Source organism: Dromiciops gliroides, chromosome 3 (genome assembly GCF_019393635.1).
Source record: "Dromiciops gliroides isolate mDroGli1 chromosome 3, mDroGli1.pri, whole genome shotgun sequence".
Taxonomy (NCBI): Eukaryota; Metazoa; Chordata; class Mammalia; order Microbiotheria; family Microbiotheriidae; genus Dromiciops; species Dromiciops gliroides.
In genome coordinates this window covers 340506517-340532658 of record NC_057863.1, presented here as the reverse complement: position 1 = coordinate 340532658, position 26142 = coordinate 340506517, and the positions used below count along the sequence as shown (strand labels likewise).

Below are 26142 nucleotides of genomic sequence, written 5' to 3'. Positions count from 1 at the left end.
AAAAGTGTACACCCATAGATATTTACTCAGCACAAGCTTAACTTCTCCTGACCTCTTATGGACTTTTTCCTTATTGAAACTTGGATTGATGACGGCAAATTGGAAACATGATAAGAAATTTTTTCTATTGACTTTCATATCTGATAAAGACAGCCCAAAGTAATAGAAACAGTTCTGGAGTTAGAAGACCTGAATTTTTGTATTAACCCCACTGAAGCCTTGTTAGAATGCAATCCCTGTGCCTCAGTTTCCCTATCTGTATAATGGGGGGGGTACTCTTTCTGTACCTTATACAGAAGAATGCAATCTTACAAGTAAAATTAAACCACCTCCAGGGATGCTTGCCTACTGTTTCTTTCCCTTCCAAACCTCTGAGTTGATCTTGGTACATAAGGGGAAATGGAGGTGATAATAACAATATTAGGGGGGCAGCGAGGTGGTGCAATGGATAGAGCACCGGCCCTGGATTCAGGAGGGCCTGAGTTCAAACCCGGCCTCAGAACCTTGACACTTACTAGCTGTGTGACCCTGGGCAAGTCACTTAAACCCAATTGCCTCACAAAAAAACCAAAAACAATATTAGCTCACAAGTACATATTGCTTTACATTTTAATATCCCCATTCTACAGATGAAGAAATGGAAGCTCAGAGAGGGTATGTGCCTTTCACATGATTACACAGTTGATGAATATCAGAGCTAGAACTTGAGTCTGGGTCTTCTGATTTAAGTCCAAGGTTCTTCCCACTCCATCAGCCTACCACTCATGAACTGGCCCCACTAGGCTAAGCTATGATGGAGAAACACAAGGGAGCTCCCTCTTTTCTGCTTCAACACTTAGTTTTGTCTTTGAGGAACCAACTTGCTGCCTAATTCCTTTGGGCGACCCCTTTTGAGTAAGCTTATAGGGGGACTAGGCAGACCCCAAAATATCTTCCCTGTTGGTCTGCAGTGGTTCTTGAATTCTTACATGTACATTCATTCCTTTGATTAAAGTAGTGTGTGTCAAGATAATGGAATGTGATAGATGAGATTTAGCAGATACTCAGGGGTCTACCTGGAGATTAATTTAAACTGATTGAATTGGATAAGGCGAATGACTGCTGACTGAATTACTGGCTGACTTCTAGTTAACTAGATTGTAAGCACATCTGGCTGGTACTTAAGGGCACTTAAGAAGGCATGGTTCTCAGAAGCTGAAAAACTTTGAACTTTGAATTTGAACGACACTAGCCAATCAGCTTAAAGAACCTCCCATTTCTGGGAGGGGAACATGAAGCAGGAAGGACTGGCCAGGCTGTTCCTCCTCTTTGGCTTCGACAGAACTTCGTGGTGGCAGAGGACTTCAGAAGTGGAAGGTAGGGAAGATTAGGATTGCCAGGTTATAGGAAATCTGTCTTCAATCTTTCTCTTTCTTTTACTATCTTTCAATAAACGCTTAACAATCCTAAACTCGTTTATCAGTGATTTTAGTCAGTTTCCCCCAAAAACTGGGGGGACAGATTAGAACCCACATTTAGAATTTTAAATTACACAAGTATATTTCTATGAACCCAACATTCATAGAGGCAAGTTAAGCGGTACAGTGGATAAAGTGCTGGACCTGGAGTTACAAAGACCCGAGTTCAAATCTAACCACACATATGCTTATTATTTATGTGACTTAACTGCTCTCTAACTCAGTTTCCTCATCTGTAAAATGGGAATAATAGCACTTACCTCCCAGGTTATTTGGAGGATCAAATGAGATTTTGTTTTGTTTTGCTTTTTAAATTCAATTTTATTTTATTTTTGGTCCACATTCTCTCCCTCCCACCTTCCTATTCACCCATTGAGAAGAGAAGCAAAACAAAACTCATTACAAATGTGTGGTCAAGCAAAACAAATTCCCACATTGGCTATATCATATATACACATAAACACATATATGTTTATATACATGTATAATCGTGTGTATGTGTATTTATATATAAATATAATTAGGTAGATATATCTATGTCTATCAATATTTCTATACAGATATCTATATATCTATAGGGATATAGCTAGAGAGGGTACTTAAGATCTATAGATACATAGACATATGCCTGGTTCTATAGTTTTTAGTCCATTATCTCTCTCTCTCTTGAGGTAAGCAGTACATTTCATCATTAGTCTTCTGGAGTTGTAGTTAGTCATTGTCTTGATCAGAGTGCCCAATTCTTCCAAAGTTGTTTTGTTATTGTAAAAATTGTTCTCCTGAATCTGCTCATTTTGCACCAAATCATACAGGCTTCTCTGAAACCTTTCCCTTCACCATTTCTTACAGCACAATAGTTTTCTATCACATTTGTATACTATAACATGTTCGGCCATTCCCCATTCAATGCACAACACCATAGTTTTCAATTTTTTGTCACTACAAAAAGAGGGGTTATTAATATTTTTGTACATATGGCACCTTTTCTTCTTCCTTTGATCCCTTTGGTGCATAGAAATAGTAGTGGTATATACAATTTAATAACTATTGAAACAAAATTCCAGATTGCTTTCCAAAATGATTAGACAATTTTACAATTCCACCAACAGTGCATTAATGTGCCTATTTTTCCACAGCCCTTCCATAAATTATTGTTTTCCTTTTTTGTCAACTTCACCATTTTAATAGGTACAAGGTAGAAGCTCAGAGTTGCCTTAATTTGTATTTCTCTGTTTAATAATGATCCAGAACATTTTTTCACATGGCTATCAATAATCTGGATCTCTCCCTCTGAAAACTGCCAATTCATATCCTTTGAACATATGTCAATAGGAGAATGGCTCTTGATGAATACCTCCATAGTTTTGGGGCTTTTGCTCTTATAAAATTGAATTCCAGATATACACACATATTAAAAATGAGATCTTTATCAGAAAAACTAGTGGCAAATATTTTTCTCCCCAATTTCCTGTTTTTCTAATAATTCTAGCTGAAATGGTTTCGCTTGTGCACAAACTTTTTAATTTTACATAATCAAATTTGTCCATTTTACCTTCTGTGAACTTCTTTATTTCTTGTATGGTTATGAATTCTTCCCCTAACCATAGGTCATTTCTTCCATGCTTCCCTACCTTGTTTATAATACTACCTAAATCACGTACCCATTTGTAGATTGTTTTGATGTATGTGGTATGAGATATTCATCTATACCTAGTCTCTGCCAGACTGCTTTCCAGTTTTCCCAAAAGTTTTTGTTGAATAGTGGGTTCTTGTCCCAATAGGTGAGATTTGGGGGTTTATCAAACACTAGCTACTATGCGTGTTCGCTTCTGTATATTGTACACTTAATCTATTGTATTGATCAACCTCTGTGTTCCTTAACCAATACCAAATCATTTTGCCAATTATGGCTTTGTAGTATACATTGAGATCTGGTGGTTCTAGGCACCAGAATATTTGTAAATATTTAAGAGAATATTTGTAAAGCACTTTGCAAACTTTAAAGTGATATATATTATACTTATTAATTAATAAAAAGTTTAAAAAGAGGTACTAGACCCTTTAGTTCTGTGGTAAAAATTATTTGTGGTAAAGATTAATATTCCCATTTTTAGCTAACTCATTTGGGAGGGGCCACATCTGGCCCCTCCGAGGTTACAAAGGTAGCTTTTTGAAGGACCTCCCCTTTTGGGGGAGGGGACATTGAAAGCTCCTGGAAGGGAGACAGGCTACTTCCAGTACAGTGAGCTGGCTTCAGTCTTTTGGCTGGGGCCCTTGAGTTGGCAGTGCACGGAGCAACTTTAGACTGACTGGTAACACATGAGTGAGTTACTTACAGAAAACCCTAAATTCCTTTGGACTAGCTTAATTGGGAACAGTCTGGGATTGCATAGGTTAAGCTTAGAGTTAAGAATATCTATCTGGGGGGGGGCAGCTAGGTGGCACAGTAGATAGAGTACTGGCCCTGGAGTCAGGAGTACCTGAGTTCAAATCCAGCCTCAGACACTTAACACTTACTAGCTATGTGACCTTGGGCAAGTCACTTAATCCCAATTGCCTCACTTAAAAAATAAAAAATTAAAAAAAAAAAAGAATATCTATCTGGGGGCAGCTAGGTGGCACAGTGGATAGAGCACTGGCACTGGAGTCAGGAGTACCTGAGTTCAAATCCGGCCTCAGACACTTGACACTTACTAGCTGTGTGACCCTGGGCAAGTCACTTAACCCCAATTGCCTCACCAAAAAAAAAAAATTCTTAAAAAAAAAAGAATATCTATCTGTATTTCTTTTTTCCTATGTCCTTATCTTTGATTTTTTTTTTTTTAGTGAGGCAATGAGGGTTAAGTGACTTGCCCAAGGTCACACAGCTAGTAAATGTCAAGTGTGTGAGGCTGGATTTGAACTCAGGTCCTCCTGAATCCAGGCCGGTGCTCTATCCACTATGCCACCTACCTGCCCTATCTTTGATTTTTTATTAGTTTCACCTTTGTTGTTTAATTAATTCCCAAGTAATAAAATCTGATCCTTTTGTGAACTAAAGCTTAGAGGCTCCTTTCTTATTGGCCTAGGAGAAATATCTAAAAAGGGCTGTTCAGAGGGGAGGGTCAAACCTTAAAGGTCCCTCATATTTCTGGGACCCCAATATTAAGGCGAGTTACCCAAATAACACTCAGTGTATCAAATTTTGGCCCTCACAGTTCCATAAAATCATAGGATTAAGAGCTAGAGGAGACTTTAGAGGTCATCCAGCCTAATCCCTTCTTTTTACTAATGAAGAAACGGAGGCCCAGAGACATAACACAGCACACAGCACAGACTCTGGAGACTAAGGACCTGGGTTTCAATTCTGCCTCTAATCCTTACTCTCTGTGTAACATTGAACAAGTCATAATCTCCCTAGGCCCCAGTTTTCTCATTTATAATATTAATAGGTTAGTCTAGATGGCCTCTGATGGTCTTCTAGCTCGAGATTTTACATAGTAAGGTAAGGTATTATAAGGTAAAGTACTTTAGAACTATAAATTTAGACCCGGCATAACCAAGGCTGGAACCCAAGCCCTCTGACTCCACATTCAACACCAAGCAGGAATTATTAACTTTAGAAAGTATTTATAATTTTCTATTTATTTATTTATGTAAAAAATTATATAAATTTTTAATAAAATGTATTTTGTAAAATTTATAAAATGGCTGGATACAAGGCTCTGATGGAGCACAGATAAGTTTTGATGGGAGAGAAAGGGAAAGGATTATCAATTTAGAGCTAGAAGGAAGTTTAGAGGTTATCAAGCTAAACCCCTCCATTTTCTAATTCCACCTCTGGCTACCCCAATATGGGCTAAACCCAGGATCCAACAGAGCTGTAGGATTGGTCATGGTCCCTGAGCTGGCAACTCTCCTTGTGGGAAGAATTCACAATCTTGGGCAAGAAAATTGACTCACTGTGGTTCTTCCTTGGGTTTCCCACTCGCCTTCAACATCTAGTGCTCTTCCTTGGTTTAGGTTGGCATAGTTGTGAGAACTAGGTTGGACTAGTCCTTCATATTTTGCCATCTTTGCTGGTCCCTCATCCATTTGTTTTCTAGATGAGAATACTGAAGCCCAAAGAAGGGAAATTGACTTACTCGAGACTGAATGTTGCAATTCAAAATTCAGAATCCAGTGATCTTTCCATTACACCATCTTGCCACTCCTCAGCATTAGAGGATCCTATTATACAGGCCTGCCTCAAAGTGGGGGAGGTTGAGTAGTGGTGATGGTAGAGGGGGATGAGATGATGGAAGGAAGGGTTTTTGAGATAATATCCCAGACTCTAGAGGCAAAAAAGCCAAGTAATAGGAGGCCTCCAGAGTATCTCATCTCCAATTCAGCACTTTACAAAGACTTCTAAGTGGGATAACTTCATGGTACTCTGGAATCTGGGTTATTATCTTGTTATCAGCCTGGAATGGGGAGAAGGCATATTGTATAGAGATATCCTAACACAAGGTTTGCTAGCCCTCGAGAAACTTGGTCTACTAACACCCATGTTATCTCCCTGGCATGGATTCAACAACAGACACACATGCCCTCATATCCAAACTCACTATATATACTTCAAAACCCTTTCAAGCCATCCTATGCCATACATGTCAACCAAAGTCTGTCAAGCACATTGAAGAGGATAGGAAGCAGGGAAGGAAGGGCATAAATCAAAGGGATTTCCTTAGAAAGAAGAAATACCCTCTATGAGGAGAAAGAGTAATAACTCAAACGAGAAGCCAGTGATAGTATATCTGCCAGCATCAGAGCTGGACATCTGAACCTGGATGGCAATTTTCTGACACTGCTAACTTGGAAACACAAGGTCACCAGAAGGGAGGTCAATTGCAGAGGACATCTAGTCTACCCCCACCTCATAAACTGATCAACCACCAACAGGGTAGGCAATCACCTAAACTAACTAGTCTCAAGAAGAGAAATTCTAGAATCTTGGGATCCAATGTCAAACACAGAAATGTTCTCTAGAGGAAAACAAGATTTTAATTGTCTTCATTTGCTGAATAGAAAAGACATTGGCTTGAAAACCTGGTATACTGAAAGGGAAAAGCATTATTCTAACATCCTGGTCAGTGCTAAAAAAAAAAAAAAAAAACCCAGAACTACAGAACTTCAATCACTAAGTATTTATAAAGCACCTGCCACATACCAGGCACTGTGCAAGGTGCTGGGGATAAAAGTAACAAAGAATGAAACAATCCCTACTCACAAAGAAAGGAAGGCAATCAGCAATTAATAGGCACCTTTGATGTTCCAGGTACTGTGGCTGAATGCTTTTATAATGATTATTGCAGTTGATTCCCACAACAACCCAGTCAGGGACCTATTATAATGCTCATTTTACATTTGAGAAAACTGAAGCAGACAAAGGTTCAGTCACTCTTCCAGGGTGACTGCTAACAGATGTCTACGGGGAAATTTTAATTCACTGCTTCCTGACTCCAGGTTCAGCGCTCTGTACTCTGGCTGATTACATTCTAACAGGGGAAGCCAAGAACATATGTGGCCTCTTTTTTTTGTTGCGGGTGAGGCCGGCAGACAACAGCGGGAAGCCTCTCCCTCCCCCTCCAGGCTGCCGCGGGCAGGAAGAAGGGCTGACGGCCGCCGCGTCTGTTTACGGAAGAACGCTACTGAAGGGGACCGCCCCTCGCGCAGTGCGGAAGTGTGGGTAGGCGCAAGAAGCACTTGGGCTCGCACCGGAAGTGAGCACGGAAGACGATGGCGGGGCTGGCGGTCCGGGACCCGGCGGTAGACAGATCGCTGCGCTCCGTGTTCGTGGGTAACATTCCATATGAAGCTACAGAAGAACAGTTAAAGGACATCTTCTCTGAAGTTGGACCAGTTGTCAGTTTCAGGTTGGTATATGATCGGGAGACAGGGAAACCAAAGGGTTATGGCTTCTGTGAATATCAAGACCAAGAAACAGCCCTCAGTGCTATGCGGAACCTGAACGGCCGGGAGTTCAGCGGGAGAGCACTTCGGGTAGACAACGCTGCGAGTGAGAAAAACAAGGAGGAGCTAAAGAGCCTTGGCACTGGTGTCCCCATCATTGAATCTCCATATGGAGACCCCATCAGCCCTGAAGATGCTCCCGAATCCATTAGCAGAGCCGTTGCCAGTCTGCCACCAGAACAGATGTTTGAGCTGATGAAACAAATGAAACTTTGCGTACAAAATAGCCCCCAAGAAGCACGGAACATGCTGCTCCAAAACCCCCAGCTAGCCTATGCTTTGCTACAAGCCCAAGTTGTGATGCGAATTGTGGATCCAGAGATTGCACTGAAAATTTTGCATCGTCAAGCAAATATCCCATCTCTGATTCAAGGTAACCCGCAGCCTGTCCAAGGACCTAGTGCACCAATGAACCAGCCGAATACTGCAGCCTCTCAACCGCAGCCCTTGGGTGGGATACATGTGAATGGAGCTCCTCCTCTGATGCAACCACCTCTGCCAGGTGGCGTTCCAGCACCAGGAGCAATGCCCACTGCAGGACCTGGCCCTGGCCCCTTGGCTCCTGGAGGCCCAATGCAGTCCAAGGTTGGAATGCCAGGCGGTGGGCCAGTATCCCTAGACCGGGCCCAAGGGACACTACAGCACTCGCCTGTAGGACCTGCTGGGCCTGCACCAATTGAGCGAGTTCAAGTGCCAATGCCAGACCCTAGAGCCCCTATGCAGCGTGGACCTATGCCTGCTGGTGCCCCCCCTCCCCGAGGTCTTTTAGGAGATGCTCCAAATGACCCACGTGGAGGGACTTTGCTTTCAGTCACTGGAGAAGTAGAACCCAGAAGTTACCTGGGGCCACCTCATCAAGGGCCTCCCATGCGCCATGTCCCTGGCCATGACAGTCATGGCCCTCCCCATGAAATGAGGGGAGGACCACTGGGAGAGCCTCGACCTCTAATGGGAGAGCCCAGAGGACCCATGCTGGATCAGAGGGGTCCACCCATGGATGGCAGAGGTGGAAGAGATCCCCGAGGGATAGATGCCAGAGCTATGGAGGCCAGAGCCATGGAGGCCCGAGGCATAGATGCGAGAGCAATGGAAGCCAGGGGGATCGAGGCCCGAAGCTTAGAATCTAGGGGCATAGATGCAAGAGGAATGGAAGCAAGAGGCCCTGGCCCTGGCCCCAGAGGCCCAATGCCCCCAGGACCCCAGGGACCTGGGCCAATCAACATGGGAGCAGGTGGCCCTCAGGGACCCAGGCAGGTTCCGGGCATGCAAGGATCTGGTCTTCAGGGCAGAGGTCAGCCTGGAGGATTTAGTCCTGGACAGAACCAAGTTACTCCACAGGATCATGAAAAGGCTGCTTTGATTATGCAAGTGCTCCAACTGACCGAAGACCAGATTGCTATGCTGCCTCCTGAGCAACGGCAGAGTATCCTGATTTTAAAGGAACAGATACAAAAATCTACTGGCGCCCCTTGAATGGTGAGCAAACATGCCCAGCTGGGGAGGGTAGAGGGCTGGAGTATTCTGCTTGGGTTGCTTCCATCCTCACCCAGAACACTGAGTGTAAGGACATTTGCTTGTTCCTCCTGATCTCTACCCTGCTTCTGCAGGGTCAGTCCAGCCCCTATGAGGTCGGGTTGATATGGTAGTCCATTGGCCCATTGTTGAGAATTCTTGGTTCTGAAGCAATCACTTTGGATATGCTCATATGTGGAGCATTTCAATAAATGTCTGTGTATCTTAGTAAATTCTGATGTAAGCAAATTCTGATGTAAGCAGAATAAAACATGTAGTCAAGGATGCAAATGGTAAAAAAAAATCAAGTGTAAACTCAACAGTTTTTAGAATGAGTTGTCTGACACATAGCTTGATGCATGTTCCTCCTTGTCCTACTTATCTTCCAAATAAACTCATCATCTCACACACACACACACACACACACACACACATACACACACACACACACACACACACACATACACACACACACACACACACACACACACACACACAGAACATATGGGGCACAATGGATAGTGAGCTGGGCCTGGAATCATGAAGACCTGAGTTCAGCATCAGACATTTATTAGCTGTATGATCCTGGGCAAGTCACTTAACCTGTCTGCCTCAGTTTCAACAGCAGTATAATGGGGATAATATTAGCAAGGACTTCCCAAAATTGTGAGAATCAAGTGAGATAATATTTGTAAAGTGCCTGGCACATAGTAGGTTCTTTATAAATGCTAGCTATCATCACCATCACCATCATCATCATCATCACTATCATCATATGTAAGCCTAAATTGTTAAATACAAGGTAATTAGGAAGGAGGGGAGGGCACAAGTCATTGGGAGCATTAGGAAATGCTTCATGTAGGAGGTGGTGCTTAAGCGACTTCTTGAAGGAAAAGAGGGAATCTGTGAAGGCCCAACCTACTGGAATGTACAGACTTGCTTCATGGCATTAAGCTACAACCTCCAAGAGTCTATCATAGCAAGTCAGTATTCATCCTCTAGTTTTGTGAACATCCAATACATTGGATGAGTGGGAAAGATAACAGATAGGGCCACACTGTGTGACCAAGTCACATCTATAAGCCTTGTGAGAGGGGCAGGAGTGTGATGAGTGGGCCTGGTTTGTGCTGCCTTGGAGAGGAAAGTCTACAGGAGGACAACCTTTGTCTCTAAAGTCATGGGGATCCCATCAAGATCAATTGGGTGACTCCCTGGTTCATGCCTGGAAAAGGAGATGACAGCAGGTATCGTTACTGATACAGGTTGGTCAGACCACTTATGAGAGGACAAGCTTACAGAGCAGAGACCAGGAAATGAACAAAGTGAGACCTAGGTATTGCTCAGCATATTAAATAACTGACCAATAGCCCTGATGGGATATAACCAAATGCATCCCAGCCAATGGGATGGCTCTCTAGGGTTAGTTGTTGGGCATTGTTGAAATTAACAGGTCCTTAGCACTGACACTTGGACAGGACACTTACTGAGCTTTGTCCAAGTAGGTTGGTTTATGGGGAAAATCTGTCTCTAAGGCCAGCACACCAAATAGCATTTCAGAATGGGACCCCCCCAAAAAAAATAAATAAGAAAAAAAGAATGGGACCCCCATCAGATGTAGCATAAGTTCATTTGGAATGGGGCCCAGGGCAGAAACCTACAAAACAAAGAATCTTATTGGCCATAGAAGAATAAAAAGACAGAAAAAAATAGGCAAGATGATTTTCCTGTCAAGCAAAAGTTTAGGGAATTCCCATTTCACTAACCAGGATATCCCTAATGCCCCTTCCTAGTCCTAGTCCTTCCTGGGCAGGATTCCTGACTCACAACCTCTACTCCCTCCCCTTGAAACAGAAGTGAGAGCCAGGTGACTATCAGAGGCATGGAAGAACAACAAGAGTAATAGCAAAAATAAAAGCAATAATAATAGTAAAAGTCATAGTAAAAAAGTAATAGTAAAAGCAATAATGACTGTAAAAGTAATAGTATTAATGATAGTAAAAGTGATAGTGATAGTAAAAGTAATAGTAATGATAGTAAATGTGATAGTGATAGTAAAATAGTAACAATGATAGTAAATGTAATAGTGATAGTAAAAATGTGATAGTGATAGTAAAAGTAATAGTAATAATGATAGTAAAAGTGATAGTGATAGTAAAAATAGTAATACCCTTTTGATTCAGTGCTGGTCTCAGAGTCCCAGCGGTCCGGATGTCAAGATGGAGCCATTGTGTGCGTGTGCGCCCCTACAAACTCCACCATCCCTCCCCCTCCTGTAAAAACTCTCAATAAAGAAGGTTCCCAAGGTCTCAAAAAAAAAAATAATAATAGTAAAAGTGATAGTGATAAAAAAGTGATAGTAAAAGTAATATGGTAAAAATAATAGTAAAAGTAATAGTGATAGCAATATTTTATAGCACTTTAAGACTTACAAAGCACTACAAATATCACCTCAGTTTATCCTTATAATAATACATAAAGAAACCCAGACAGACAGAGGTTATATAAATAAATAAGCTTCATGGGTGACAGAGTCAAATCCAGGTTCAAGTTTCACCTTAAGTACAAGCAACAAAGGCTGAAGTATAAGAGTAAGTAAGCAAGCAAAGTCGAGTGTCAGTTTCTGAAATGTGGTCATTTGGTTTCATCTTTGGTTCAACATCATCATAGCACAGTGGGAAGAATAAGGGTTGCAGTACCCAATCCTACCTCTGGTATTTACTACCTGTGAGAATTTGGGCATATCACTTAACTCTTCTTGGCTCCAGTTTCCTTATCTATAAACTGAGGAAGGCAGGCCTGGCTAGCCACAGAGGGCCCTTTCAGCTATGGGGTGCTTTTCCATAAGTAGAAGGTCCTTGGTTTGGGTTTTTGTTGTTGTTGTTTTTGAAGCATTCATAACTCTACTGAATTTTTAAAGGCCTGGGGTTTTTTTGGTTGGTGGTGGGGTTTGGTTTGGTTTTGTTGTCAGTGCAACAAACATTTATTTTATTTTTTCCAGTTATATATAAGGGTAGTTTTCAACATTCATTTTCATAAGATTTAGAGTTCCAAATTTTTTCCCTCCCTCCCTTTCCTCCCCCCTCCACATGACATCAACCAATCTGATATAGGTTATATATGTACAATCCACAAGTGCTCTTGTTTTTCAGTTCTTTCAATGGGGGTGAATAGTATGCTTCATCATTAGTCCCTTGAGATTGTCTTAGATCATTGTATTGCTGAGAATAGTTAAGTCATTCACAATTGCTTATTGAACAATACTGCTGTCACTATGCACAATGTCCTCCTAGCTCTGCTCACTTTACTATTCATCAGTTCATATGAGTCTTTCCAGGTTTTTCTGTTATCCTGTTTGTCATTTCCTATAGCACAATACCATTCCACTACAATCATATACCCCAGCTTCTTCCATCATTCCTCAATTGATGGACATTCCATGGATTCCCAATTTTTAGCCACCACAAAGAGTTGCTATAAATATTTTTTGTACAATTTCCCCCTTTTTTCATGATTACTATTGTTAACTGTTTCCTTCCATCCTATTCCCTTCCCCATGATATTTACTCTATTATCTATCTTCTTTCACTCTATCCCTCTTCAAAAGGGATTTGCTTCTGTCTGTTCCCTCCCCCAATCTGCCCTCCCTTCTTTTGCCACTCTCTCTTTATCCCCTTCCCTACCTATTTTCCTGCAGGGTTAGATAGATTACTCCACCCAATTGAATGTGTATGTTATTCCCTCCTTGAGCCAATTCTGATGAGATTGAGAGGTCATTGAGTCAATTCTGATGAATGTTAGGCTCATTTACTGCCCATATTAAATAGATTACTCTACCCAATTGGGTATGTGTGTGTGTTAATCCCTCCTTGAGGCAACTCTGATGAAATTAAGGTCTTTGAGCCTATTCTGATGAGTGTAAAATTCATTTACTGCCATGCTCCTCCCTGATCTCTTCCCCCACTCAAAAGCCCTTTCCTGTTTCTTTCATGTGGGATTTCACCCCATGCTACCTCTGCCCTTCCCCCTCCCCCAGTGCATTCCCCTCACCCCCCCAATTTAACCCTAAAGATGTCATCATGGGGCAGCTAGGTGACACAGTGGACAAAGCATCCACCCTGGACCCAGGGGGATCCCAGCCAAAACCCGGCCTCAGACACAAAACAGTCACCCACTGCACAACCCCAGGTATGTCCCCCAACTCCAATTTTTTATGGTTCTCTAGGGTCTTGTATTTGAAAGTCAAATTTGCCATTCATTTCAGGTCTTTTAATCACAAACACCTGAAAGTCCTCTTTTTCATTGAAGTCCCATTTTTCCCCTGAAAGATTATTCTGAGTTTCCTGGGTAAGGTGATTCTTGGTTGTAATCCCAATTCCTTTGCCCTGATATTCTATGCCCTCCAGTCCTTTAATGTAGAAGTTGCTAGGTCTTTTTTTGTTTTGTTTTGTTTTTGGTGAGGCAATTGGGGCTAAGTGACTTGCCCAAGGTCACACAGCTAGTAAGTGTCAAGTGTCTGAGACCAGATTTGAACTCAGGTCCTCCTGACTCTAGGGCTGGTGCTCTATCCACTGCACCACCTACCTGCCCCAAAGTTGCTAGATCTTGAGCTAACTTGACTAGGGCTCCACAGTACTTGAATTCTTTCTTTTTGGCAGCTTGCAATATTTTCTCCTTGACCTGAGAGCTCTGGAATTTGGCTATAATTTTCCTAGAAGTTTTCCTTTTGGGATCTCTTTTTGGAGGTGATCAGTGGATTCTTTCAGTTTCTATTTTACCTTCTTCTTCTAGAATATCAGGACAATTTTCCCTGACAATTTCTTGGAAGATGATGTCTAAGCTCTTTCCTTGATCATTGTTTTCAGGTAGACCAATAATTTTCAAATTCTCTCTCCTGGACCTATTTTCCAGGTAAGCAGTTTTTCCCAGAAGATTTTTCACATTGCCCTCTATTTTTCATTCATTTGTATTTGCTTTATTGTGTCTTGGTTTCTCATAAAGTCACTAGCTTCCATTTGTTCAATCCCAATTCTTAGGCAATTATTTTCATCAGAGAGCTTTTGTACCTCCTTTTCCATTTGGCCAGTTTGGCTTTTCATGCTGCTAACTTTCTTCTCATGTCTTTCCTGCATCACCCTCATTTCTCTTTCCATTTTTTCCTCTACCTCTCTAACTTTATCTTTAAAATCCTTTTTGAATGTTTCTATGGCCTGAGACCAATTCATGTTTTTCTTGGAAGCTTTAGACATAGGGGCCCTGACATTGACATCTTCCTCTGAGAGTGCACCTCAATCTTCCTTTTCACTAAAGAAACTTTCTATGGTCCTCATCTTTCTCTGTCTCCTCATCTTGCCTTTCTTTTACTTGACTTTTAGCTCCTTAAATTGGGGCACTGTTTCCAGGCTGCAGTATCCCAAGCTTAAGAAGTCACAGGTGGTATGAATTAAGGAGGATCAGGTTCTTTACTCACCTGGCCTGTTCCCTGGTCCCTAGATGACCTCAGACCAACTTGCTAATCAACCAGCTTTGTGTATTGTGGTTGTTAGCTCTGATGAGCCTGTGCCCCTCCCCCACCTGGGCCACTGCTACTCAAGCCTACCTCCTGGTTCCCAGCAGGGGTGAAAAAAAACAAATTCTGCCTCAGCACCAGCAGAGACCCCTGTAGTCTCCCCCCCTGCCCAGGGCTCAGCCCTCTCACCAGACTGTGAGCTTAGTTCCAGGCGACACTGGCACTTCAGCTGATTCAGAGGCTCTAGGGGTCTCCTTCTCTGGCCAAGCCTTCCTGGGACTGGATCTGTGTCAGGGTGACTGTGGAGTTGGGTTCTCCTCCTGTCTAAGCACAGCAGCTCCCTCCTTCTGACCTTCCAAGCCATCCTTGGTTGGAAGATGATTTCAGCACATTCTTCTGTGGATTTTGCTGCTCCAAGAATTGTCCTATGGCATTATTTGGATCTTTTTTTAAAGCATTCATAACTCTATTGAATTTTTAAAGGCCCTGAATTGTAATCTTTCAACTAGTCAAAAATATTTCTTCCCCCATTAAGCTTCTTGAGGTAAAAGACTATCTTTCTCCCCTGTCCATATCCCTTCCCCAAACAGGGATTAAGTTTTCCTTACGATACAAAAAAAGCTGTGCTTGGGAACAGATTGGCCCCTCCCTCCCTTGACAAGGTTTTCTGGCCATCTAAGGGCATGATAAAGTCTCTCCCATGTGAAGTCAGCCCGTGTAAATTGGTGGATATCTGAAGACAATAGTAGTTGAAACTAAGTGCTACTATTTCCTTGTTACATATCCTTACTGTGTTGAGGCAAAGCCAACCTCCTTTAATTAACTGTTTAATAACTTATTAGTGTCTCATCTCTCCAGTCTTAAGTTCTCCAAGTTGCAACCTGAACTAACAGTACTGGAGTCAGGCCTGCCCCTAACAGGTGGGCACTGATGCTTACATATCTCTTTTCCCAGGTAGTTTTGATCAAGGGAATAAATTAGCAGAATGCTGATCAGGATTAAGGGTGCATTCTGTTGCTATGGAAATTAACTGGATTATGTATAGCAACCCAGGACCTTGGAAGCATTATCACAGGTTCTCTGCTTGCTCAGTGGGCCCTTACTGAATGTCTGATGAATTGACTCATGCTGATAGGCCATATCCTACTAACAGGATTATAACAAAGTATGTAACCCAATAGGTTCAGAGCAGCCCACAGACAGAAGGGGTGCTCAGTGGAGGAATTCAACAGTTAGTCAATCAACGTATTTATTAAAGGCTTATTGAGGTTTGTGAGGTGTTCATTTAGTGTGAAGGCTTTCTGAGCAGGGGTATTCCTCTACCTTTGGTGTCTACCTATCACTCAGCTTTCAACCTATGGCTCCAAGAAGCTGTAGTATGCTCTGCAACCACACTCTGGTAAACCATCTTGGTAGACAGGCTAAACTAGGTTGAGGGTAGTGGATGGGCCTCAAATCTCTCAGTACATTAGGGGAGTGTCTATTCCAAGTATGTGAAGACTTCCCCTGGAAGAATGAGCAGATGAGAACAATTAGTTTCAATGGCCATGAAGATGGCTGAAACAAGCACAGTAGAGCGCTTAGAACTTGGTCAGACATCAGAGACACCAAAACACCAAAAAGACACACATCTACTGCATTCCAGGCCATCACCAGTCATCTTGATTTTTGTTTTGCCATTGGACTTCAGTAACTCTGGAAGAGAGAGTGAAGCTGACAACTGCAGCTGCACCTCACTTAAATCTAATTAATGTGCAAGTAATGACATCATGCTATAATTTCATTGGTTAGTGTAGAAGATGAAGGACAGGAGAAGCTAGGTGGAGCAGTGGATAAAGCAGAGGCCCTGGATTCAGGAGGACCTGAGTTCAAATCCTACCTCAGATACCTGACACTTATATGCTAGGCAGGACAGCTAGGTGGCTCAGTGGTGTAATGTTTAGAATCTAAGTGTTATGACTAAAATCTAATGAGTGGTCACCTTAAATTAGAAGCTTATAGCACCAGTCTTTGGGCATTAAGCATTTGTTAAAGTATATGAGAAGTTAGCAAAAGAGAGAGGAAGAACACACAGAGTTCAGAAAGTTTAAGAAAAGCCTATTTCCCCTGGCCTGCTTCTTCTACCACAACCTCCAACCAAAAAGAAAGAAAACTCCCCATTCTTCTAGAGCAGAAGCTCCCAGGCACGGTCCCCACACACAGCTCCAGGCTAATTGGCTAGTAGCATTGATTGACATGATTTACAGGTGGCTCTATGAATAGATGTAACTTCCAGATGCTAGTCACATGCTTTCTCCTCAGGGTGGCGCTGCCCTGGTTATCACAGTGTCTTTCTCAGCAGGGGGGTGGCACCCTGATTCTCACAATGGATAGAGCACCAGGCCTGGAGTCTGGAAGACCTGAGTTCAAATCCAGGCTCTTATGACCCTGGGCAGATTATTTAACCTCTGCCTTAAACCACTGGAGAAGGAAATAGCAAACTACTCCAGTATCTTTGTCAAGAAAGTCCTATGGACAGTACTGTCCACGGAGTCACAGTCACTCACAACTGAACAACAGATCAACAACAAATGTGCTAGGCGCAGTGTTAAGGAATACAAATACAAACAAAAAGTAGTCCCTGCCTTCATAAAATCTACATTCTAATGGGGGGAGGATAACACGGAAAAGGAAACACAAACCACAGTTCAGTGGGTTGTGGCAGATTGGAAGTGATGGGGGCAGGAGCATGGCGGAGAAGTCCCAAGCCCAGCCTGATAAGAAGTGAAGGCATAGTTGGAAGGCCCTCCTTAAATGTTCTGGAGGATTCAGGAGGGGCCTTTCAATTAGAGAAAAGGCTGCTGAGTCAGAGAATACTTCCAAGGTATGAATGTCAAAGCTAACTAGGTATTCCTGGATGACAACTTTTTGTGGGAGAAGCAGAAAAGACCAGTGTATAGCCTGATAAGAATAGAAAAAATAGAATTCACTTCCTGAGACTATAGGGCCCTTCCTTAAGATTCTCCTTCAATAGTCATCTGCTCACAGATTTTCCTCAGCACCACATGCTTTGCCTTAAAGGCACAAAGCCACTTCACTGTAGGGTACAGACATCCTAAGTATAAGCTGTGTTTAGTTACAGGTTTGTAAGCTCATTATTTAGTTCAACTTACCCTGCTTTAATTCAGAAAAAGTAATTTAAAAGGGGCAACCAGGATCATCAATTAAGGGCCAGGGGAGACCTTCGAAGTCATGGAGGGCTTGTGTGAATTGAATGAAATCAACAGAACTAGGAAAACAATTTATACAATAACAACAATACTGTAAAAGCAAAAAATTTGAAAGCTGTTAAGTACAGCAGTCAGTGCCACAACCATTACAGAGAACTTAGGATGACATGCTCTGCAGGATAGAAAGGTAATAGTGCTGGGGTACAAAATGAGACTTACATATTTTCATGTACAGCCACTGAAGGAATTTGTATTGACTATGCGCATTTGTTATAATGATTGTTTCCAGTGGGATGGGAGGCAGTAGGGAAATAAAGTAGATTTCTATTAATTTTTTTTTTAAAGAGAAAAGGGGTACTATAGATGTGGAATATTACATGTATTTGAGATGAAGTCACTGTATTAGTTTTGCTTAATTGTTTTACTCTGTTACAAGAGACATCTTGAAAAGTGGTAGTATTTGTAATCTATAAACAAAACATATCAATAAAACTTTAAAAGTCCCCTGATTTTACAGATGAGGAGGAAAACAGCAGCTGAAAGTGGTTAAGTGACTTGCCCAGGGACACACAGCTAGTAAGACTCTAAGGCAAGATTTGAACACAAGTCTTCCAGATTCCAAACCCAGCATATCAACTCAAGGGCATGCCAAGTCTTCCAAGTATGGCCTAAACCAGATTAAAAAGTAATTGAGGGGCAGCTAGGTGGCGCACTGCATAGAGCACTGGCCCTGGATTCAGGAGTACCTGAGTTCAAATCTGGCCTCAGACACTTGACACTTACTAGCTGTGTGACCCTGGGCAAGTCACTTAACCCCCATTGCCCCGCCCCCCCACAAAAATATGAAAAGTATGAAAAAGTAATTGGGAAATATTTAACTAAATAAAAACAATAAAACATAGACAATATTAATATGTTTTTATAAGTCAATACGTGATCTTTAAATACAGTTTAGTGGTCCTATTTCTATTTGACTTTGCCACCATTGCCACAATGCATCTCATGGTTGTTGCTATCTTTGGCCTTCCAGTTCATGTTATATGATAATCAGTTCAAGGAACTATGAACATTTATCTTAGAGAAGAGAAGCCTTTGAGAAGACTAAGAGTGGGAGGACTAGACAAGATAACTGTCTTCAGGTTTTTGAAAAACCATAAACCCAGCCTCAGACACTTACCCTGGGCAAGTCACTTAATTTTAATCGACTGTAAAATGAGCTGAAGAGGGAAATAGCAAACCACCCCAGTTATCTTTGCCAAGAAAACCCCAGATGGAGTCACAAAGAATTGGGCATGACTGAAACAACTGAATAACAACCAGAGAAATTAGCCTTGTTCTGTCTAACTTCAGAGGCCAGAACAAGGAATACAAGAGGTGACAGCTGTAGTAAGCTCGATGTCAGGAACAATTTTCTAAATTAGAGATAATCAAATATCTCTCAATGCAGCCCTATTGAAGTCCCACATCCTCCATGAGACTTATCCTAACTATTCTACCCCAACATAAGGAGTAAGCATCAGAGGAAGATTTGAATCCAGGTCATCTCAATCCAAAGCCAATGCTCAATCCACTGTATCAGAGCTCAGAAGAATATGGCCGCTGAGTTTTTAGAACCAAACATTTCCAAGGACAGATCCTTAGAGAAGTTCTCAGGTCTTCAGGGCTTCTAAGGCTCCATGGGACCTCAAGGCTGGTCCACTTATTTGTAGGTGCCTTCTTTTTTCTTTTTTTTTTTTTGCAGGGCAACAGTTAAGTGACTTGCCCAGGGTCACACAGCTAGTAAGTGTCAAGTGTCTGAGGCTGGATTTGAACTCAGGTCCTCCTGAATCCAGGGCCGATGCTTTATCCACTGTGCCACCTACCTGACCCTGTAGGTGGCTTCTTGAAAAGGTCTCCATTTCAGTTACTTTCCTCAGCTAACTCTAAGCCAAAATCAACCTTTTAATGGAAAGTCCTTTCTTGAGTCCCGCATGGCCTTATCTTCTTCAAATAGAAGGTTGACTTGGAAAGCACATTTCTTGGCATTTAGAAAAAGGCCATGGTGGCATTAAGGAAAATGGGTGAGGAGGTGGAGTCAGTGATATTAAGCAATCATTGGCTGTGGATAGTGGTCTGTAACACAGGTGCTTTTAATTAAATAAAACTCCATGTAGATAAGAGCCTTAGGCTGAGCCTTCTCCTTTTATCTACTGTATTACTGAAACTTAAACAAATTGAGACCTTTTAGCAATTTTCATTATCTTGAAAAGTAAATTTGTGGACCAGTATCTAAGAGTGAACAAGAAATTTCTGGGAAGTTGATTTTTTAAAATTGGACTTTTTATGAATAAAAATCTATGGGGGAGACAACATGTACATTTATAAATACAAGGTAACTTCAGGGAGAGTGGGTGCACTGGTATATTTGACAAAGAAGAACATGTTGAAGAGAGAGGTTTTATTAAGCTGTTCCTAACAATTATAAAAAAATTATTGTTACTTTTAAAAAATAAGATTCAACTCTGCATTTTTTGTTTATTTGTTTGCTTGTTTTTCCACAGAAAGGCCCAGCTGGTGCCCAAGAGCCAGCTTGGGAGATTCTGGATTCTCATCACTTTCATCAGCATCCTCTGCATTTCTCTTCAGATGCTGGGAAACTTCCAACAGATAAGGTATTATGAAGATAGGATTCCATGATTGAGGAACAGGACAGAAATCCTAAGCTCAATCTGAGCCAACAGTACAAGTAGTGTCTTTCTATGTCACAGGATGTCATACTGTAACCAATAAAGGTCCAAACACCCTTGTAGCTCTGCAATTACATTTTATTTTATTTTTTAAAGTAATAAACATTTTTATTTGTGGTTTTGGGTTCCAACTTTTATCCCTCCTCTATCTCCTCCCTGAGGCAGTAAGCAATCAGGGATATGTTATACATGTACGATTATGTAAAACATTACCATATTAGTCATTTTGTATAAGAAAACTTGAATAAAAGAAAAAATGAAAGAAAGTAAAAATAGCATGCTTCATTCTGTGTTCAATTAAAATCAGTCCTTTCTTTGGAGGTAGATAGTATGTTTTATCAATAGTCCTTTGATATTGTCTTGGATCATTGCATTGTTAAGAATAGTTAAGTCATTCACAGTTCTTCATCCAACAATATTGCTGTCTTTGTATAAAATGTTCTCTTGGTTCTGCTCACTTCACTATATATCAGTTCATACAGGTCTTTCTAGGACTTTCTGAAATCATCCTGCTTGCCATTTCTCATAGCACAATAATATTCCATCACCATCATATACCACGGCTTGTTTAGCCATTCTTCAATTGATGGGCATTACTTTGATTTCCAGTTCTTAGCCACCACAAAAAGGGCTGCTATAAATAGTTTTGTACAAATAAGTATTTTTCTCTTTTTTGGGTACATGAAAAAAACCAAACTCTCAAGAGAAGGATAACCACAGAATTCCAGAGTTGGAAGGCATGGAACAACCAGTTGGAAAAAAATGTAGCAGCATGTTCCAATGGATAGAATTCTGGGTTTGGAAACGGGAAGGTCAGCATTCACTCTGCCCCTATGATACTTATTAGCTATGTGACCTTGGACGAGACACTGAGCCTCTCTCAGTGTCCATGTCTTCAACCTTAAAATGGGGGTCATAAAGAAAAGCACCTACATCTCAAGGATATTGTGAAGATCAAGTGATATAACATATGGAAAGCACTTTGCAATCTTTAAAGCACTGTAGAAACACCAGCTGTTAACTGTTTAACCTTTCTGAACCTCAGTTTCCTTAACTATAGAATGGGGACGAGATTACTACCTCAAAGAGGCTCATTGGTATTGAGTCTCAGACATCTTCGTTTGCAAAGAACTTTACCCATATAAATGTTGGTTGTCATTATTGGGTTTATTAAAAACACTGATCTTCTCACTTTCTAACTGCAGTTGCAAACAGGAAATCAAACATCTCATCCTTCAGCAAAATATCAACCTCCAACAGACTTCCCAGGTTCGGAAGAGTCACAACTCTACATTGTCTCCTCACTTCTTGAGTGGTGTCCCTGTCAGTCACACTGAAATAATCCCAGCTCAAGTTTCTGTGCAGAGAATGAAACAGAACCAAGTACTCGATCCCACTCTGCAGCTGCAGAATGACTTGAGTTACCCAGAGGAGAATGCCTCAAATGATCTATGGTGGCTTTCTTACATCTCCAAGTACCCCAAACCTTCATTGTGGGGTTCCAAGGAAGCAGCCGAGGGGAAAGGCTGGACTCCTCGCACCAAGAGCTCTGGGCTCATTCCCAAGGCTGCACACATGGCGAGTCAAGAAAGAGAACTGGGGAAGAGCTCTGTAAGCAGACCCCTTGACTCAGTAGGAGGGTCCCAACAGAACCATCCTCAGGGCACGAGCCACAAATATGGTAAACTATTAACTGATCTAGCACACAATGCTAGGGCCCAGCTTCAAGGAAGACTTATGGAGGCTCCCCAATTCAAGCAAAAAAAGTCATTTAAGGGTCAGCTTACAAGACTGGGGGCTCCAGTTTCTCCTTTTCTGGCCCCTGGTTTGCCAGATGGCCTTGCCCCTTCCCATGAGGCCACCTGCACACCCAAGACCCACATCTTTTTTCTGAAGGTCCACAAGAGCGCCAGCAGCACCATCATGAACATCCTCTTCCGTTTTGGAGAGCGACGGAATCTCACCTTTGCTCTTCCAGTCAACCAGTTCAGTCAACTCTTCTATCCTTTCTATTTTGTGGCTGAAGTGGTGGAGGGGTTCACAGATGGCACAAGCCCTCCATTTGACATCATGTGCCACCACATGAGGTTCCTGAAAGTGGAGGTGAGTCCCAGGAGTTGAGAAAGGGGAGGGGAGGAGAAAATAATACAGGCTTTCCCTCTTGAGTTCTCATCCACAGCTTACTCAGAAATCACAGTGGAGAGAGCCTTGGCTCTGGAGTCAGTGGACTTTGATTTAACTCTCCCCCCACTGACATTTCCTACCTAGGTGACCTTGCTCACAAGTCACTTAACTTCTCTGGGCCTCAGTTTCCTCATCTGGAAAAAGAGGAGGCTGAACTTAGGTAGCTACTGGCGTCCCTTTAAGATTCAGATCTGTGATCATATGATCCAGATCATTCACCAACAAAGACATCCAAATGACCTGTATTTGCTAAGAATAGCAAGGGAACAACTTATTCTATCCAAACCACTGTGTTTCCAACCTCAACAGGCCAGGGATAGAGGACAGAAAAATATATGTATGTGTGTATCATGTATGTACATGCATGTACACGTGTATATGTGTGTGCATGTTCATATGCCTGTATTATTATGAATAGACATATACATGTGTAGTGTGTTTACATATTTATGTATAGTGTGTATGTATGTATATATACATATAAACCTATGTGTATATGTATACACACATGTATCTACACATATGTATACAACTTTTTTTTTCTTTTTTTTGGCAGGGCAATGAGGGTTAAGTGACTTGCCCAGGGTCACACAGCTAGTAAGTGTCAAATGTCTAAGGCTGGATTTGAACTCAGGTCCTCCTGAATCCAGGGCTGGTGCTTTATCCACTGCACCACCTAGTTGCCCCCATACACACCTTTTAATCCTGAAGGAATATGTCTATCTCCTCACCACTAACCAAATGCTACTCTAAAAAGTTTAGATTCTAAGGAGAATAAAAAATATACCTAAAATGATTTAGACAATTGAATCTGTCTCTAAATTTGTCAGTGAATTATCCGGTTGGGCAAACTAACTAGTAATATCATCTTACATTTCAACAAACATTCAAGGGGCATTTATTAATAATCTACTCTGGGAAAGGAATGAATAGCAATGTGGTTCCTAGATAGGGAGTTGACTTCAAAGGCAACTGGGTTGACCTGGGTTCAATTCCCAATTTTCACAGTCTAGTTATGGGACCACTCAAGCTACCTAATCTCTCAGTGTCCCAGGAAACTCTCTAATACAAAATAATAACAAAAGAGTTGCCCATCTGCATTAGTAAAAGAAGTTTTAGCACAGTGCCTGGCATAATATGCTTAATAAATGCTTATTGATTGATTTCTTCTTGGGAGAGTTCCCTATACCAATGAAATTATACATAGAAACACACAGTGAAAAGCTCTATACTTGGTGTCATTAATTTATGGGGGGAACAGGGGGGGGGTGGGGGGGATGAAACAGTATGAAATAATACCTGCCCTATTTAATAGTCTATCATAGATCAAGGCTAATAAATTGATTATTGATCTCCAGAGCATGAATACTTTGACCACTTCATTGTTTACATACTATTTTTAAGATGCTTTATAGTCTAGCGATGTTTTCACAAACATCCTCTTATATGGTGTCTGGAGACAGGTAGTACAAATATTCCCATTTCACAGATAAGAAAAATAAGGTCTATGAAGTTGAGTAACTTGCCAACCTCACAGCCAGTAAATGACAGAGCTAAGTGGCGCAGTGGATAGAGCACCGGCCCTGGAGTCAGGAGGACCTGAGTTCAAATCTTGCCTCAGACACTTGACACTTACTAGCTGTATGACCTTGGGCAAGTCACTTAACCCTCATTGCCCAACCCTCCCCCCCACCAAAAATGACAGAGCTAGAACTTTATTCCTGGTCTTTGGGTACCAACCCAAGCTAAGATTCTTCCCACCATGCTATCCTGCATTCCATAAATGACAACATCACAAACCTTAGCACTAGAAGGGGCCTCCAACAGTTAAGGTTGTTTTCAAAAAGATAAAAACAACTTTACTTTTAAAGTCCTTCTAGGAAAGGCCTCCTGGTGTCAAACAAGGCTTAGCTAGGAAGTTTTTCCAACTTTTTAATCTAAATCCATCTTCAAGCTGATAAAAACCCTATTTCCCTGAATCAATTCATTAATTCTGATTTTTTTTTTTTTCAGGTTGAGAGGGTCATGCCAAATGACACCTTCTACTTCTCAATCCTCCGAAATCCCATTCACCTCATGGAGTCTTCCTTCATGTACTTCAAGGGCACCTCATCCTTTTTCAATGCCAAAAGCCTGGATGACTTTTTGAACCACACAAGCAAGTTCTATGATCCCCTGAGGCCTGACAGTCATTACAGCAGAAATCTCATGACCTTTGACTTTGGTTTCAACCACAATGGAAGGGTCTCCACCCAGCACACTCAGATGTTGGCCCAGATCATTGAAAAACAATTTGATCTTGTCTTGATTGCAGAGTATTTTGATGAATCATTGGTACTGCTAAAAGATGCCCTCTGCTGGAGCCTGGATGATGTAGTGTCGTTCCCCATTAATCAGCAAGATGCCTCTTACCGTTCCCCACTGTCTTCCAGCACCATTCAGAAGATCAAGAGTTGGAACAAGCTGGACTGGGAACTCTACCTTCATTTCAATCGTAGCTTCTGGGAAAGAATTAACCAGAGCATGAGCAGGGAGTACCTAGAGCAAGAAGTGGCTGCCCTGAGGGAGCGGCGGAAACAACTGGCAAAGACCTGCCTCCAGGGTGAACAAAGTGTCCATTCCTGGGAGATCCAGGACAAATTGCTCGCCCCACTCCAGTATGGCAAAGCTAAAATTCTCGGCTACAATTTAAAGCACGGGCTGGACGAGGCAACAAAACAGGCCTGCCAGAGTCTTGTCATGCCTGAACTCCAGTATAGTGAAAGACTATACAAGAGACAATTTCCCCAAAAAGCCCTCCGGCTCAGCCAGGCCAAGAACCGCTCCAAGGCCCACAACATGAAGAAGCAGAGACCCTTAAAAGGCCATTCCTAAACATTTTAAGTATCTCTTTTCTGATCCAAGCTTTGGCTGATGAAGAACCAAGAGAGGATAGACATGGGCTCTTATGGGTCATTAGCATGGGGCAGTTATGCTCACAACAGTAAACTAAACAGACATGGGACTTTAGAAGTTGAAGATGGGTGTGAATACTCTCAGCCAAATAGAAACTTGGATTTCCTCTATTCTCTCTCCTTAATGAGAGAAGGAACAATACAATTTATTCATTTTGAAGTCCTAAACAAATAGACCTCAGATTCCTCAAAATACCCAGAATATCTGAGATTAAATATATAATATTGAATGCTCCATCCCAAGCATTAGACTAAAGGACTCATGCACCTTTTGCCTGGCACAGGTTTAGGCTAAGGCTAACACTGAGCTTTGGCTAAAATAAGATCATGGTCTTCAAGTAAACCCATAACAGAGCTGGTGACCAGATATAGAAAATTGTCATGACAATTTAAAAAGTGAGTAGTTTACTTAATGATAGTAATTGGGGGAAGCAGGGAAGCATAAAAATAGAAGGGTCCAACACTGATGTTGGAAAATTATAATTAGTTGAAAAATTCACCATGAGCAGGAGACGACAAAAACCCCTGCTGCCTATTAAAGACTTCTATCTTAATATCTTCTTGGCATCATCCTTGGGTTTCTTTTTCTTGGGGGAGTTCTTT

The 26142-nt window shown here is 41.7% G+C and overlaps 2 protein-coding genes across 2 annotated transcripts; both read left to right on the top strand.

The window, feature by feature from the left end:
• The first annotated feature begins 7159 nt into the window (after window positions 1–7159).
• LOC122751589 (cleavage stimulation factor subunit 2-like) lies at window positions 7160–20518 on the top strand. The gene is made up of 2 exons (XM_043998691.1): window positions 7160–8924; window positions 20216–20518. Exon 1 carries the CDS (start codon window positions 7215–7217, stop codon window positions 8919–8921), a length of 1707 nt encoding a protein of 568 aa, XP_043854626.1. The 5' UTR covers window positions 7160–7214; the 3' UTR covers window positions 8922–8924; window positions 20216–20518.
• Window positions 20519–22118: 1600 nt separating this feature from the next.
• On the top strand, window positions 22119–26059 carry LOC122751590 (galactose-3-O-sulfotransferase 2-like). The gene is made up of 2 exons (XM_043998692.1): window positions 22119–22504; window positions 24599–26059. Exons 1-2 carry the CDS (start codon window positions 22139–22141, stop codon window positions 25457–25459), a joined length of 1227 nt encoding a protein of 408 aa, XP_043854627.1. The 5' UTR covers window positions 22119–22138; the 3' UTR covers window positions 25460–26059.
• The last annotated feature ends 83 nt before the right edge of the window (window positions 26060–26142 follow it).

Excerpts from the sequence above, each read along its gene's own strand:
- LOC122751589 (XM_043998691.1), top strand. The coding sequence starts at position 7,215 with ATGGCGGGGCTGGCGGTCCGGGACCCGGCGGTAGACAGATCGCTGCGC.
- LOC122751590 (XM_043998692.1), top strand. The coding sequence starts at position 22,139 with ATGGAGGCTCCCCAATTCAAGCAAAAAAAGTCATTTAAGGGTCAGCTT. Across the intron at positions 22,505-24,598 it reads TGAGGTTCCTGAAAGTGGAG|GTTGAGAGGGTCATGCCAAA; the intron begins GTGAGTCCCAGG and ends TTTTTTTTTCAG.